Source organism: Eucyclogobius newberryi, unplaced genomic scaffold (assembly GCF_026437365.1).
Source record: "Eucyclogobius newberryi isolate DKJ021-1_F unplaced genomic scaffold, fEucNew1.0.hap1 SCAF_22, whole genome shotgun sequence".
Lineage (NCBI taxonomy): Eukaryota > Metazoa > Chordata > Actinopteri > Gobiiformes > Gobiidae > Eucyclogobius > Eucyclogobius newberryi.
Window position 1 is genome coordinate 10572823 of NW_027315857.1, and position 14847 is coordinate 10587669.

General features: G+C 38.4%; 1 protein-coding gene across 6 annotated transcripts in view; it reads left to right on the top strand.

The window, feature by feature from the left end:
* Nucleotides 1-12265: 12265 nt before the first annotated feature.
* Nucleotides 12266-14847, top strand: part of camk2d1 (calcium/calmodulin-dependent protein kinase (CaM kinase) II delta 1) — a 90812-nt gene continuing 88230 nt past the window's right edge. For all 6 annotated transcript variants that reach the window (XM_072458564.1, XM_072458559.1, XM_072458560.1 and 3 more), the window contains exon 1: nucleotides 12266-12410. In XM_072458564.1, the coding sequence (XP_072314665.1) occupies nucleotides 12349-12410 (62 nt within the window). In that variant the 5' untranslated portion in view covers nucleotides 12266-12348. The remainder of the gene's footprint in view (nucleotides 12411-14847) is intronic.

Here is a 14847-nt window from a genome sequence, read left to right on the forward strand (position 1 = left end):
TGTCAATGAACAAATCACAAACATTGGAAGTCTTGGTGATTCGGTGCAACATAAAACAATAAAACAATGAACAATGAAAAAGTCATAAAAAAATAAGAATAAAGATTTAAAAAATAAATTGAATAAAAAATAAGCTTAATATGTACTCAAATTTACAGTTGTACAGATATACAACATACAATAGTCGATTCAGACCAGCCTTTCCAGGTGGGTGAAGTGTCTTGCCAAAGGATACAACAATAACACTACATAGAATTGGCTTTTGGGTTAGTGGTTAAAGAAGGCTTCAATCACATTAACTGATACAAATTTGGTGGCTGTCAAATGCATTTTCTACATTTAAATATAATGCATAGTACGTTTTGTCCTTTGCTAAATAAACTGTTGACATATCCCCTTACTCCTTTTATATAAGTCAACATTCAAGTGGAACTTTAGGGCATTTTGTTTTTGCCAACTCCTGCTCTGGTCACTTTGCATCTCTGGCAACAATTTACCTGGAAGTCTTCAACAGCGAGAGATGTCCTGCCTCTCCTGTAATCCACATCTGACAGCGATAAAAGGTCTCATTGTTTGGATACTTTAGGCAGAGTTCACAGTCCCACAGGGCTCAGGACCCATTAAACCCTGGGTTCTTTGGGATTCATTTGTTTTCACTTATAGCCATTCAAATCCCCTTTATGGGAAAGTGCACATTTAGTAACATGCTTAAAGGCTATACATCAAACTGCCTTCTGATGCTGCTTTACATTAGCAAAGCCATTAGCGCTTGTGGGTAAAACCTGATATAAAGCAGGGCACACTCGCTTTGATGCAATCGGAGTGCGGCGGAGCGTTGACTGGGGAAACGGAATTCTGAGTTTCCCATATGATCGAGGTGCAAATTATCCAAATGATTTGAAGTCAACTAGAAAGAGCCAAACTCCACTCTCATCACGTTTTCTATCTCCACAAACCAACACAGACCAGCTGTCGCCGACCCAGTTAAATTTTATAGAATGTCAGTGAACACCACACGATTTAATGTTAACATTTGCACGCAGAGCAGAAGGGCAGGGGCTTTTTGCAGGCGGAGCACATTCTGTAAGAGATGTAGGGATTTGTCAGAGTGTTAGTGATGGATGCTCTTCTTTTGTAGTCTTATTACAACCATTTCCAACTACGGATAGATTTAACATGTTTACATGTTTTTAGGACCGGGACAATACACTTTGGACATGATACGATCACAATACATGAGATATTGTCATTCGGTATTAATAAAGCCTCATTCACACATGCAGCCTGACATTCCCTGATAAAGACCAAGGTTTAAAAAAAGTTGATCACAAACACATGTATAAAACCCACACGAAATTCAATATTTGATCATGACATAGTGATTTGCTGTAGTACGTGTAAAATATATTGCAAAATGTAATGTTGTTCCTATTCACAATTTGGGCGCTGAATAACCTACATCAATATAATTATTTAAAAATCAAGTATTTCGGACCTTCCATAATTAACTATTCAGATTTTGGAAATCTTTGAGACTGGAGACTGTATTCTCTTCTCCTTGGTCCTTAGTTCAGTTTGTCTCCACCTGACGAGTTGTGAGTGTGTTGGACATTCTTTGACCCTGTCCTCACTGCTTCCTCTGTCCCTCTTCTGTTTGGTGAGTCTGAATAAGAGGAGACACACACCAAGGGCAGCGGGACGTCCCATTCATGACCACTGCTCACACTGGTCCAGACATCATTAAAGTGGGCCTGTTCACCAGTCAGCTTTAGTCAATCAAATGTCCTTTGGGAGTCAGGAAATCACTGAAGAAAAGAGGGGCCTTCATCCTCTACTTCAAGTCTTCACTTTCAAGTACTCCACAAAGAAGCACCTCAATTACCCGAGAGTAAAACATGATCTGACGCAATAGGTCTGTCCATCCACACTGGTTTTAAAAGATAATCATTTACTCTGCTGGTTGTTATGCTCAGTGTTTACTGGAGTTTTAATGCGCTGTAACACAATATTTAGCTACACTAAGCTTAGATAGCCTTATTTTCAGTAGTGCAAAATGTGTACTCAAGTAAAAGTACAGCTACATGTACTAAATACAAGTACAAATAGGCCATTTTCGTACTTACATATAATTATATATATAGTATTTTTATCTTACATTCTTGCATTGAATGTATACGTAGTACTCACTATGATTTCTTAGTTGCTGTTATTTTAATTCTTACTAAAAAGTACATTTTTACTGTGATTCATTAGTGTCAATCCAAGATGAACGCATACATTTTCTGTCATTAATCACATGAGTTATTGTGTAACTTTGACAGCCCTAATCTTCATTAATCATCTTGTACTTTGTCCATTATATGTTACACAATATGTTTTGGAGAAAATGAGTTTGGACAGAGGACAGAACGCGCCGGTGGACAGTCTCTGTGGTCTTGTTTAGGTCCAGTGACTCCAGACCAAGCCTCAGTCAGACCTGCCTGGGGATTTCCTCATGAAGTGGAACGGCTCTCAGATTCCAACAGCTCCATTCGACACACAGCTGAAATATCCCCAATCTGTGATACACCAACCACTCCCCTCAACTTTTATTGTCCTTTATGCTCACGGCTCTCACTCTGGTACATTTAGTATTTTCCTTTGTACTGTTACTGTGCTTATACATGAGGTAGAGCGAGGAACTTGGGGTAGAGCCACTGCTCCTCCACTGGAGATGTATAGAAAGATTTGCGTCCGTGATGGGAAATTAATTTGTTAGTTAAATAGACAATATATGGTGTACTAGATGATACTGAAGTACTAAATTAACTACTAAAAATAAAACTATAAAATCAATATGACCCAACCATAGTGTCCGGTTATTGTGTAGTAACTGCTTATGTAATGTCCAGCACATATTTCACTCATTACTCTGCATGACTTTAGTCCTTGATTGCAGATTATATACAATGAGTCCCACATTTAACCGTTTGTTTTAGTAGTGCCAGACTAATTCAAAGAACCTGACCATGTTGTATATGGTCTCTCTTCATTCAAGAACCATTTCTCACTTTTAAGGATGTTGTCTCAGTTACTGTTCCTCCCAGATATTCAACTCTCTGCCTTCCTGTACACACGCATGGTAATAATAATAATAATACATGTAACAGTCTTTCAAACAACAGCAGATGTGTTGAGAAATCCTTTAAAAAGAGATTTTATGGGAGTTTATCAAGACAAAATATTTGTGAAAAAAGATGTGCAAGTGCAAGAAAACTGTTGACCTAATGATCTAATAATATGAATATTTTTCAAGTTGTAAATATAAATGTTTAGGCCTCCATTTAACTGAACATGCTTGTTTTTCCTTTCAGTGGTGAATATTATATATATTTTTATTATACAGATATATATTATACAGACTCCCCTGGTGGTGCTTTCTCAACTGGTTCATTTGTACTCAGCCTATTTTTAGTGTGTGTGGGTTTTTTTTCCACTATGGATGAAGATCCTTTTGTATACTTTGTGGACAATCAACATTTTGATTTTATTGCCTTTTTTTCTTCTTCTTAGACTTAGTTCAATTCAAGCTGCACAGAATCATCATCTCTCAATATACTACAACCACTCGTCCATACATTTTCCTTATTTCCTTTTCCCTTCTCCTAATCCACATTTCACTTTTGGAATGTGTCTCTGGAACTCTCGGGGAATTTCGCTCTTTTTCGTTGGCTCCGCCGCAGATTTACAACTTATGCATCGGCCAATCACTGTATTAGGCTGGTAATGGATGCAGACGCTCAATGGCCATATCATAGAAGGATTTAAGCAATTAAAAGTGGAAGAGGTGTCCAGGAAAGATGGAAGGATTAGGTCAGAGATTGTTCCCACATGGCGCCATGGCGGACCATTCAGCTGTTCAGCGGCTCGGCTCCGGCCCAGACTGTGCAGCCCAAGTAAACGTGCTCACAGCTCTCTGCACGCGGTAATGAATAAAAAAGACTGGATGCGTTTCAAGGGATTTCATCATCCACCTGTTACTGACTGTGAAGGAAAGCGCAGTCCAAAGTAAAGGGGGAAACTAAGCCTGAACTTCAACTTTTGGGATAAATCGTATTATTAACAGCATTATGGCAAATCTTCCAAGAGTTTTCATGTTTGCAGGGAGAAGAACAAATGGGCCGCGGAGATATATTCGTTCCACATTGAACAAACAACAGGGTTTTGCCAAATCGCATTCATCAATTTGATTTTTGACTTATTATTGAATGTTGTGGAGTGTTATTATGTCTTTATTTATGTCTTTGTTTATATTATCATCAAATTCATGATTCAAATTTCAATTTTAACCCATCCATCTCGAGCACCTGTTGCATGATTGTTTAACATTTTGGCGTTTAAAGGTGCACGTTTTCTGTTGGAGGATGTACACCAGGTGAAGCCACGAGGCCACGTTACAAGTCAGATCTGTGTGCGAGGCGTACCCGGTCACAATAAGAATGCATGCTTTGTTTTTTCTGCAATAAAAATGTTTAAAACCTTCCAGGCAAAGTGAAGCAGGTGGCGGACCCTCTACCTCTACATCTGCTCACTCAGTCTCAACATGTTGAACCTTTATTTATTATTTATTATTTATTATTTAACCTCTATTTATTTAGATGCAACTAATGAATAAATATAAGAGTCAGACGGGGTGATTTGTTCATTAATGTAAAATTATCAGTGTCCAACAAACCAGTTTGTCTTACTTTCCTTTTTTTTTCTATTACAAATCCCCATCTTGTTACTTTTTGGTCTTTTTTATTCATTTTTTCATTTTGGGATTTTTTTATTGCACTAAACATGTGTCCTTAGGATGCTTGCAACTCCACAAACCTGGCTCCTACTTGACGTCGATGAGCCTTCTGCTTGCTTCTATGGAAATGTCGTTCCTAATATGGGTATAAAACTCCACATAATAGCATAAAACATATCTATCCCCATAAAGGATGTTCTGTAATGTGGCTTTAATGTAATCCCTTTGGTCCTGGAGCGCTCCACATTAGAAACATTCAAAGGTTTTTTAAAATCAAGACATTTCAACTTCCATCCAAAAGTCATTTTCAATCTGAGTTCTGACTTCTAAACATCTTGATTTTTAAAAACATTGTCCCGATGGCTGTACCTCTGCACCAGACCCGCCTCCACATGACCGGAGACTAAAACCACAGCACCCGCGGGAGCACTATGTCATGAAAAGTGACTAAAAAGCATTTATTTTAAACAGTTAAAACAAAGCTCTGGGGACTCCCTGCACTCACTGGCGCCCTCCTCAGGTCGGTAACAGCTGCTCAGTCCTATAATATATCCAGAAAGTGACAGAGTGTTGCTTTAGTCAGACAATATAGATGATATAGATGTAGGAGACAGAACTGCAATCCCACATTTCCTTCCATACGACGCGTGAACAGCTGCACCTCTTCTGTCTGTTTCACCCGTCCTCTCTCCTGCTCTTTCTTTCTCTCTTTCTTTCATTCTCCTCTCCCTCCTTCTCTCTCTCTTCCTCCTTCTCTCTCCCCCTCTCTTTCCTTCTCTCTCCCTCCTTCACTCTTTTTTCTACCTCTTTTGTCTCCCTCCTCTTTCTCTCTTTTCTCTCACCCTCTCTCTCTCTCTCTCTCCTCCTCTCTTTCTCTATCCCTCTCGCCCCTCACTCTCTCCCTCCACCTCTCTCCTCCTCTCTCTCTTTCTCTTTCTTTCTCTCACTCGCTCTTCCCCTTTGCTCTCTCTTCCCCCTCCCTTTCTCTCTTTCTCTCTCCCCCTTTCTCTCACTCTCTCTCTTCCCCCCTCTCTTTCTCTCTCTCCTTCCCCCTCCCTCTTTCTCTATTTCCCTCCCCACTCTCTCTCTTTCTGTCTCTCTCTCACACTCTCTCTCTCTTCCCCTTCTCTCTCTCTTTCCCCCTCTCTTTCTCTCTCTATCTCCCCCTTTCTTTCTTTCTTTCTCTCTCTCACTCTCTCTTCCCCCCTCTCTTGCTCTCTCTCCCTCCCTCCCCCCCTCTTTCTCTCTCTCCCTCCCTACTCTCTCTCTTTCTCTCTCTCTCTCACCCTCCCTCTCTCTCCTTTTTTGCTATCTCCCTCTCTCTCTCTCTCTCCCCCTCTCTTTCTCTCTCTCCCCTCTCCCCCCTCGCTCTCCCCCTCTCCCCCCTCTCTCTCCCCTCTCTCTCCCCCTCTCCCCCCTCTCTCTCCCCTCTCTCTCCCCATCTCCCCCCCTATCTCTCTCTCCCTCCCCCCCTCTCTCTCCCCCTCTCCCCCCCTCTCTCCTCTCTCTCTCCCGTCTCCCCCCTCTTTCTCTCTCTCTCTCTCCCCCTCCCCCCTCTCTCTCTCTCTCCCCTCTCCCCCCCTCTCCCCTCTCTCTCCCCCTCTCCCCCCCCCCTCTCTCTCTCTCTCTCCCCTCTCCCCCTCTCTCTCCCCCTCCCCCCCTCTCTCTCTCTCTCTCCCCTCTCTCCCCCCTCTCTCTCCCCCTCTCTCTCCCCCCCTCTCTCTCTCTCTCCCCCTCTCTCTCCCCCCTCTCTCTCCCCCCTCTCTCCCCTCTTTCTCTCTCTCTCCCCCTCCCCCCCTCTCTCTCCCCCTCCCCCCTCTCTCCCCCTCTCTCTCTCCCTCTCTCTCTCCCCCTCCCCCCTCTCTCTCCCCCTCCCCCCCTCTCTCCCCCCTCTCTCTCTCTCCCCCCTCTCCCTCCCCCCTATTTCTCTCCCTCCCTACTCTTTCTCTCTCTCTCTCTCTCTCTCTGTCTCTCTTTCTCTCTCTCTCTCTCTCCCCTCTCTCCCCCTCTCCCCCCCCCTCTCTCCCCTCTCTCTCCCTCTCCAGATGTGGACTCTCTCCTTGTGAATCACAGCTGTCCCACACGCGGCCGGATGGACGGCTGAAGAGCTGCGCAGTGATGGACACGTCCACACACACTTGCTCTTGTACAGTTTATACATTCAGTCTAAGTCGTCTGTAACTCCACGCAGAAGGCGACGTCATTGTTCTGTTGTGTACATTTGTGATGCACGTGTCCACCATCTCCATCAACAATAAAGCTGTGGAATTTGTGCCAGGAAAAAAAAAAAGTCTTAAAACTCCATCACCTGGAAGTGACTTAAAAGTTATTGCAAGTATTTGTAATTGTCTCTACACGATGACATAATGTTTGCTTACTCATATGTTGTAATATATTTTTAAACTTTCTGATTACATAAGAAAATACCTGCAAAACAAGTAGTAATCAGGATCCATGTTTGTTTTACCTGCTCATGGGTTATATAACTTGACATTATAAAACACAACGATCCGCTTTTGTCTTTGTCTTGTGCATGTAAACACACACCAAAAACACATCTACTCTAAACTACACTTAAGAATGATTCAAGCTTCAGCACTGAAGTAATACTCTGACTGTAAATAAACTGTGTTCATAATAAATGAAGTCTTTACTCTATGGAAATGTATCTGAAGCTGTAATGTAATGTCAAAATCAATTTCAGTCAAGCAGCGTCCTCTTCTGGACACTTATTGTAATTAATTCCATTCACAATAAGGATGCAACAGATGCGGTTAAGGCACAGCACATATGCAGCCGGCCTTAATGTCCCTCCCCTCTCTCATCTCCCATTTCACGCTTGCCTTTACTGTCTCTAATAGAGCATTGGGGCCAACAAATTATTAAAAAAAAAAAAAAAGAAATAAAATGTTTTGAGCTTTGACTTCGCCACACACTGAGCGACAACAACATTTAAATTCATATTCACAAACGTTGACAATCCTCTCATTCTTAAAAAGTTATCAGAGATGGAGTTTTTGCATTATTTTAGAAAACAACATTTTGCAATATGAATATCCATATTTCACATTGATTGCACACCGTAAGCCATCATCATAATAACGTGTTGTATGTGACACATTTGTTGGTTGGATGTGTGATTTCGGCAGGAGATTCCCATCAGGCTTAGGGGGGGGTTTCTGTCGAGTCTAAAAATAGAGCGTTGCCATGGAGACATGCAGACACAGTGTTTCCTCAAAGGATTCTCCTGAGTGCAGGGATCATAGTGTGTGAATGAACTGAATGATGACATGAACGTAGTATTGACCACTCCCTTTGTGCAGGATTACACGGATTATGGGATGACAGGGGATCCATGGCGATCAGGTTCATGGGTCATGTTGAGGCTGCTGCAGGGGGTTCTGACCTCTACATTTTGGGAACCCCTGGAGTAAAGAATACATTTGAGAATATTGTAAGATTTCATATTCTTCACCAGTTTCATCAGAGCAATTAAGAGAGATTGTTTTTGTTATTGACATTTATTTAACCAGAAAAGTCCCAGTGGGATTAAAAATCTCTCTTTCAGGGTCCAGAGGGGAGGAGCCTATTGTACATGTTTTAGGGGAAACCTGCGCACCCAGAGGAAACCTAACCCTAACCCTCCATCTTATTTTATTTTATTTTTATACATTTAGTTATGAACACGGTTAAAAACAAAATTATACTGATCTACTCTACTTAGATTAATGTAATGTATCAAAAAAAAATCTTGTTTTTGTTTACACATTTGAAGTGACATTGACACATGTTGTTGTAAATGTGAAAAATCAACCAAAGTGAGACCCAAAATGTGACTTCTGCAAATTCATTAACAGTGTGAATATATCTTGAAGAATGTTTAAACATAAGAGAATTTTTTTTTTCTCAAAATGTAAAATGGTCATAATTGGATTGGAATATTAAGACAAGTTTATACTATGCAATAAATGCACCTTATGATTCCATTAGGGAAGTTTCATATTCACAAATGTAAAAGCCAAAGATCAAAACCTTGCTTTAAGCCATTATTGGATGAATATTATGATTATATTGATTCATTAAATCAAAGTTTATAATAAAAAGATCTTAAAAACCATATAAACCATATTCACTGTTAAATCTCAGATGAAATAAGATGTTTGCTTTGAACTGTGGATTGAATTTTGCCCATTGTTTACTGTTTGTATTGTTTCAACTGTTCAATATTTCAACGGTTGACATACATTAAAAAAAAAAAAGATCATGACTTGACCAAGACTTCATGTGTGTCACCAAGTTCATCTCGACTATAAAGACAATCAATAAACAAAATGTGAATATATAAATTGATTGATTTATGATCACTATGCACCTCATCCAGTTTGCATATAACATAAAATACAAATAAACATGACAGTGAATCACATATAAAACATGATTGAATGTTCTTCCGAAGGACATTTACTACATAACCAACTGTAAGAGGTGAAAGGTCATTGAACAGCACTTATAATTGGACAAAGAATGGCACATTAGAAGTCATTAAGTGTGCTCCTGCAAACTCTCATCCAGGCAGAGGTCAAGGGACAATGTCCACATACTGAATGCATAATGCAGCTTGTACATTAAATGCAGTAATAGTTTCTATATTTACATACGACAAAAAAAAAAAAAATGTTTTATGACCAATTTAATAAAACAGGGAAGATTTATTTTATTTGTGATATTTTGATTGTCCTACTCAGTCCTTCGTTACACTTTTTTGGCAAGTTCTGTGCTTTTGATTCTCCCCCCAGTACAATGACGTATACTTGTATTCCTTCCTGCAACAAATCTGTAATTATGTATTTATTTCTTCCAAAGAAATAAACACTTTTTTAATATACTGGCTCTCAAGGTTGTATTATGTTGACACTTATTGCTATTCTAGTATCTCTCAGTGCGTAAAAATGGATAAAAACTGAAAATCATTTGGTGTTATTGCAGTTATTGCTTATTAGCATTCCTAAGTCCATCCAATAGATCCATGATCCAACCCCATTCAACATCGTTTTCTACAGTTTGAGCTGGTGCGGTCACTAATATACCGCAGTAGTACAGTATTACATGTGATGCACCTGACAAAGCTGCAGTTCCTCAGCGCGAGGTTAGATGGCGCACTTGTGCAGCTTTGGGAACACGGAAGCGTCTCCTTAGATTCTGAGCTCCGTCAATTTAAACATAAAGTTACCACACTCAACCGGATGTGGAAGTATGTTTAGTTTCTCAATAAAGCAATCCTATTTGAATATGAATACAGTATGTGGTATAAAAGGTTAGATGGTATATTATATGGTATAAAAGGTTAGATAGTATACTATGTGGTATAAAAGGTTAGATAGTATACTATGTGGTATAAAAGGTTAGATAGTATACTATGTGGTATAAAAGGTTAGATAGTATACTATGTGGTATAAAAGGTTAGATAGAATACTATGTGGTATAAAAGGTTAGATAGTATACTATGTGGTATAAAAGGTTAGATAGAATACTATGTGGTATAAAAGGTTAGATAGAATACTATGTGGTATAAAAGGTTAGATAGTATACTATGTGGTATAAAAGGTTAGATAGAATACTATGTGGTATAAAAGGTTAGATAGTATACTATGTGGTATAAAAGGTTAGATAGAATACTATGTGGTATAAAAGGTTAGATAGAATACTATGTGGTATAAAAGGTTAGATAGTATACTATGTGGTATAAAAGGTTAGATAGAATACTATGTGGTATAAAAGGTTAGATAGAATACTATGTGGTATAAAAGGTTAGATAGTATACTATGTGGTATAAAAGGTTAGATAGTATACTATGTGGTATAAAAGGTTAGATAGAATACTATGTGGTATAAAAGGTTAGATAGTATACTATGTGGTATAAAAGGGTTAGATAGTATACTATGTGGTATAAAAGGTTAGATAGTATATTATGTGGTATAAAAGGTTAGATAGTATAATATGTGGTATAAAAGGTTAGATAGTATATTATGTGGTATAAAAGGTTAGATAGTATACTATGTGGTATAAAAGGTTAGATAGTATATTATGTGGTATAAAAGGTTAGATAGTATAATATGTGGTATAAAAGGTTAGATAGTATATTATGTGGTATAAAAGGTTAGATAGTATACTATGTGGTATAAAAGGTTAGATAGTATATTATGTGGTATAAAAGGTTAGATAGTATAATATGTGGTATAAAAGGTTAGATAGTATACTATGTGGTATAAAAGGTTAGATAGAGCATGTGTAATGTAAACTAATAACAGTAGAGCCGATGTAAAAATGTTGTTATGATAATAACTTTTTAACGTTCAGGTGCAGACAAAATGTATTTGTTCAATACAGAAAGGATTTTACTCAGGCACTACACTATAATGCTAAGATGCCAAATCAGCACTACACCAGAATCAGAAAAGATGTATTGCCATTGTCATTGAACACAGTTTGTAAACTAATCTACAATGCAGCGTTAAATCTATTGAATATTGTTTCTGTTGTGAAAATGATTACTATTTATTTGATTGATTTTGATTGAGAACAGGAGCAATTCAAATCAATTTAAAACATGTTCTCATAAATTTTATGTAGCCTATGCATATTTGATTGCACAAAACCAAAACTTTAACTCTGAAACTTTAGTAAGGATGTCCCAATGATAAAATTAAAGGGCATATGACATATTTATGATGTTCTCATTTTGACTGTATTTGGGGTATTTATACCTGTTGGAAAAATAAAAACTAGTTTTATACCAATCAAGTAGCTATTTGTGGAGAGCAGTTGAAAAATCTGTAGAAAATTAGAGCAAGTGACATTTCAAGGGACACTCATCCCATCCAAAGTTTATGCCTGATTTACACACAAAATATATGACCTTTGTGACACAAATATGAATTCAACAAAAATAATGGTGCTCTCATATAGTTTTGTTTGTCAAATTAAAAAGAAAATAGTGACATTAGATGAGTTTTTGCCCAGTGTTTGCTGGGTAATTTCCTAGTGTGATGTCATCGATTACAAAGAGGAAGTAAAATTACAGACCTAAAAAATGGGTTATTCTTGGACAAAATTTTAAATATATTTATCTTAATCATCAATTTTACTTGAATGTGTAGTCCAACCTGTCATCGGCACTAGAATACTTTTACTTTAGTACTTAGTTACTTTCCACCCCGTGATATAGGCCATGAAGTTGTTGCCTCACTTAATCTTAATCTTATTGTCTGTACTTTCCTCCTTCCTCCTTTTCACCGGATGCGCTCGCCCTCAACACCTCCGCCTTCCCTGACTGAACTAATCCAAGTGTCAGCCGCGCACCGACGCACACAGCTCACGGCAGCAGCAGCAGGTCGCGACGTCCCTGTCCACTCGAGGACGACAGGACCCCGGGAGGATCGGCAGGAGAAGCCCGTGTGCACCACCTTCTTCTCCGCTTTTTACTCCACCTTCCACCGCTGAAGAAGTGACAAGCTGCGGGAAACTTCCAAACTCCCGGGAAAGAAGATCCGCGCGACTTTCGGACTCACCTGAACATGGCCTCTACCACCTGCACGCGCTTCACGGACGAATACCAGCTTTACGAGGAGCTGGGGAAGTAAGAATCAACTTTAAACTTGACTAAACTACAATAAAAACACACACATTTTGACTAAAAACAGTTGTAATACAGGTGTAACTTTCCCGTGCGTAAAATGTAGCCAGACCTCTATCTTCTACCTGTTGTTTTTCTATATTTCTGCAACATGCGCTTTGCAAACAAATTTAGAATGTACTTAAAATGTACTTAAAATGTACTTAAACTGTACTTAAACGCATTGGTTTGCATCACTTTACTCCCATGTCATGTTTTGTGGACGTTTTGTGTAGAACTTGCTCAGTTGCCGCCCTGCTACAGTCACTCACTGTTTGTCGCTGGCACCAAGTCAATAATCATCAATGTCTCCACACGAGTTTCCTTAAAATCCTTTCACCATTAAAGTCATTTAAAAGTGATCGTGTAACATATTTGCACAGGTGTTATTCTGTATTTATTTGCCTATCCATGTATGTCTGCTTTACTACAAACTTGTAACAGTGTAATAATATAGTGTTGACATAAGTCTTTATGTGGATGACACATGAGGAGTGAGTAAGCTTTGGGAGATTGTTGGGTGCGTTTTATTAAGGCGTATTCTAAACACAACATACACATAATATTACACTTTAATGAGCTTTAAACCTTGTTACAACAGTGTTTCCTCATTATTTTGTGTGATTCTTGCATGTTTGAGTTAATCCATGCTTTTTCCTGAAATTGAGCCTAAACCTTCATTCCTCTTTTCGCCTTTTTAGATCAATATTGCAGTTTACAATGAATAAAATGTAAAATTATGATCTATTTATGTTTTGGTTTAAAAAAAGCACAATATGTCTCCTTTAATAGCACTATTGTAATGTATAGTCTATATTCAAAATGAGCCTTTATTATTTGTAGTAACTCTCTGCAATCTTAGAATATGTGCACTATCCATGTATTTGTCAATCTATTTGGGGAAACTTTGAACAACGTTGTAGTACCAATGCAATATCATCAATCTATTTTCTATTTTGCTCAGTTATTATCATTAACTGAGCTTGATAATAATGATAAAAATAATACACTCAACTTAATATGATTCAAGGCAGGGGTCCCCTGTAATAAGGGAGACTATGGTGGTCCTCCACAGTCTAATTTTTGCCCAAATAATCTAAAAAGCATCTGAACTAAAAAATGGTAATACAAACAATACTTTCCGCTTGAAGTAGTTATATTTAGTCTGTAATCAGAACATTTTTATCAGCAAAACAGTGCAAACAAGTGACATTTATGCTCCATAAACGATATATATAAAAAAAAACGATTCAAGTATTGATTGCCTGAAGTCACAGTATAAACACTGGATAAGATATTGTTGCCAGGTTCTAACATCTGTCCAGTGATCGATAACGGGCAGAGGAATATAAGAGGACGTTCTCCAAAGTGTGAGGATTTCAATAGAGCTCTTCCAGCCTTAGAGTGGACGTACTACACTGTTCCTGGACGACCTGAGGCTGGGCGGAATGTCGGCCTAAGAGGAAAATTCCTCTCATAACACATAGTAATTAGCTTCCTGGTTTTCCTGGTTCCATACTTCAGTCCTTTAAAAAAGAAAATCGGAAGTGGAATGTCACGTCAACCGTTATATTTGAGGTTGATTCTAGTTTCAATGTGTTTTAAGTGCTTTTGGATTCTTAAAGCTATACACCAGCAATACTGACATATATTAAGTTATTATTTAGCTTATGACATCTTTTAGTAAGCCAGTTTAAATGATTATATATTAAATTATTGTCTTAAGTTACAGGCAACAGTAGGAACACATCAGTTTTGCAAGGTAGTGGCAATTTAGTCAGTTAACATAGCAACATAGCTCCATTAAACTGGATAATTGTCATGCCACAAGTTTAACGCATTTGCAGCTGTTTAATATCATTCGTCTGGGTCAAATTCTGCATTTTTTCTTTCTTCTTTCTTTTTATCTATTTCTATGTATTTCTTACCTGTGTTTTGCACAACTCTACAGACACTGTCCTCTTTGTTACTGACAACTCTGAAAACTTTACATACAACAAAACGCAGGCGTGTTTGTGCCATTCATTTGTAGCAAGTCTTGTTATACTCGTGATCCGTCATCATCTTACGCAGAGTAGTATTCAGACTGATTATTGTCCGGCATTTGGGGTGCTCACCTACCCCCTATCTCTGCCCACGGTCCTGTTTTTTCTTTACAATAATGGGAAAAAAACAAGACTCCAAGTGATCTTTGCACGATTCTTAAATATCACGTTGTATACAAAAAAAATAGCACATAAATGATCTGTAATCTGCTGAAATGTCACTATGAAGAGGCGGGGCTTATCAATTCTACAGTTTAACAGGAAGTCAATGGACCTGTTTCTGTTATGGAGGCATTTTAGATCAATATTGTGGTTTCCTTTACAGAAAATGTAAAATTACGATCTACTTAGATAAT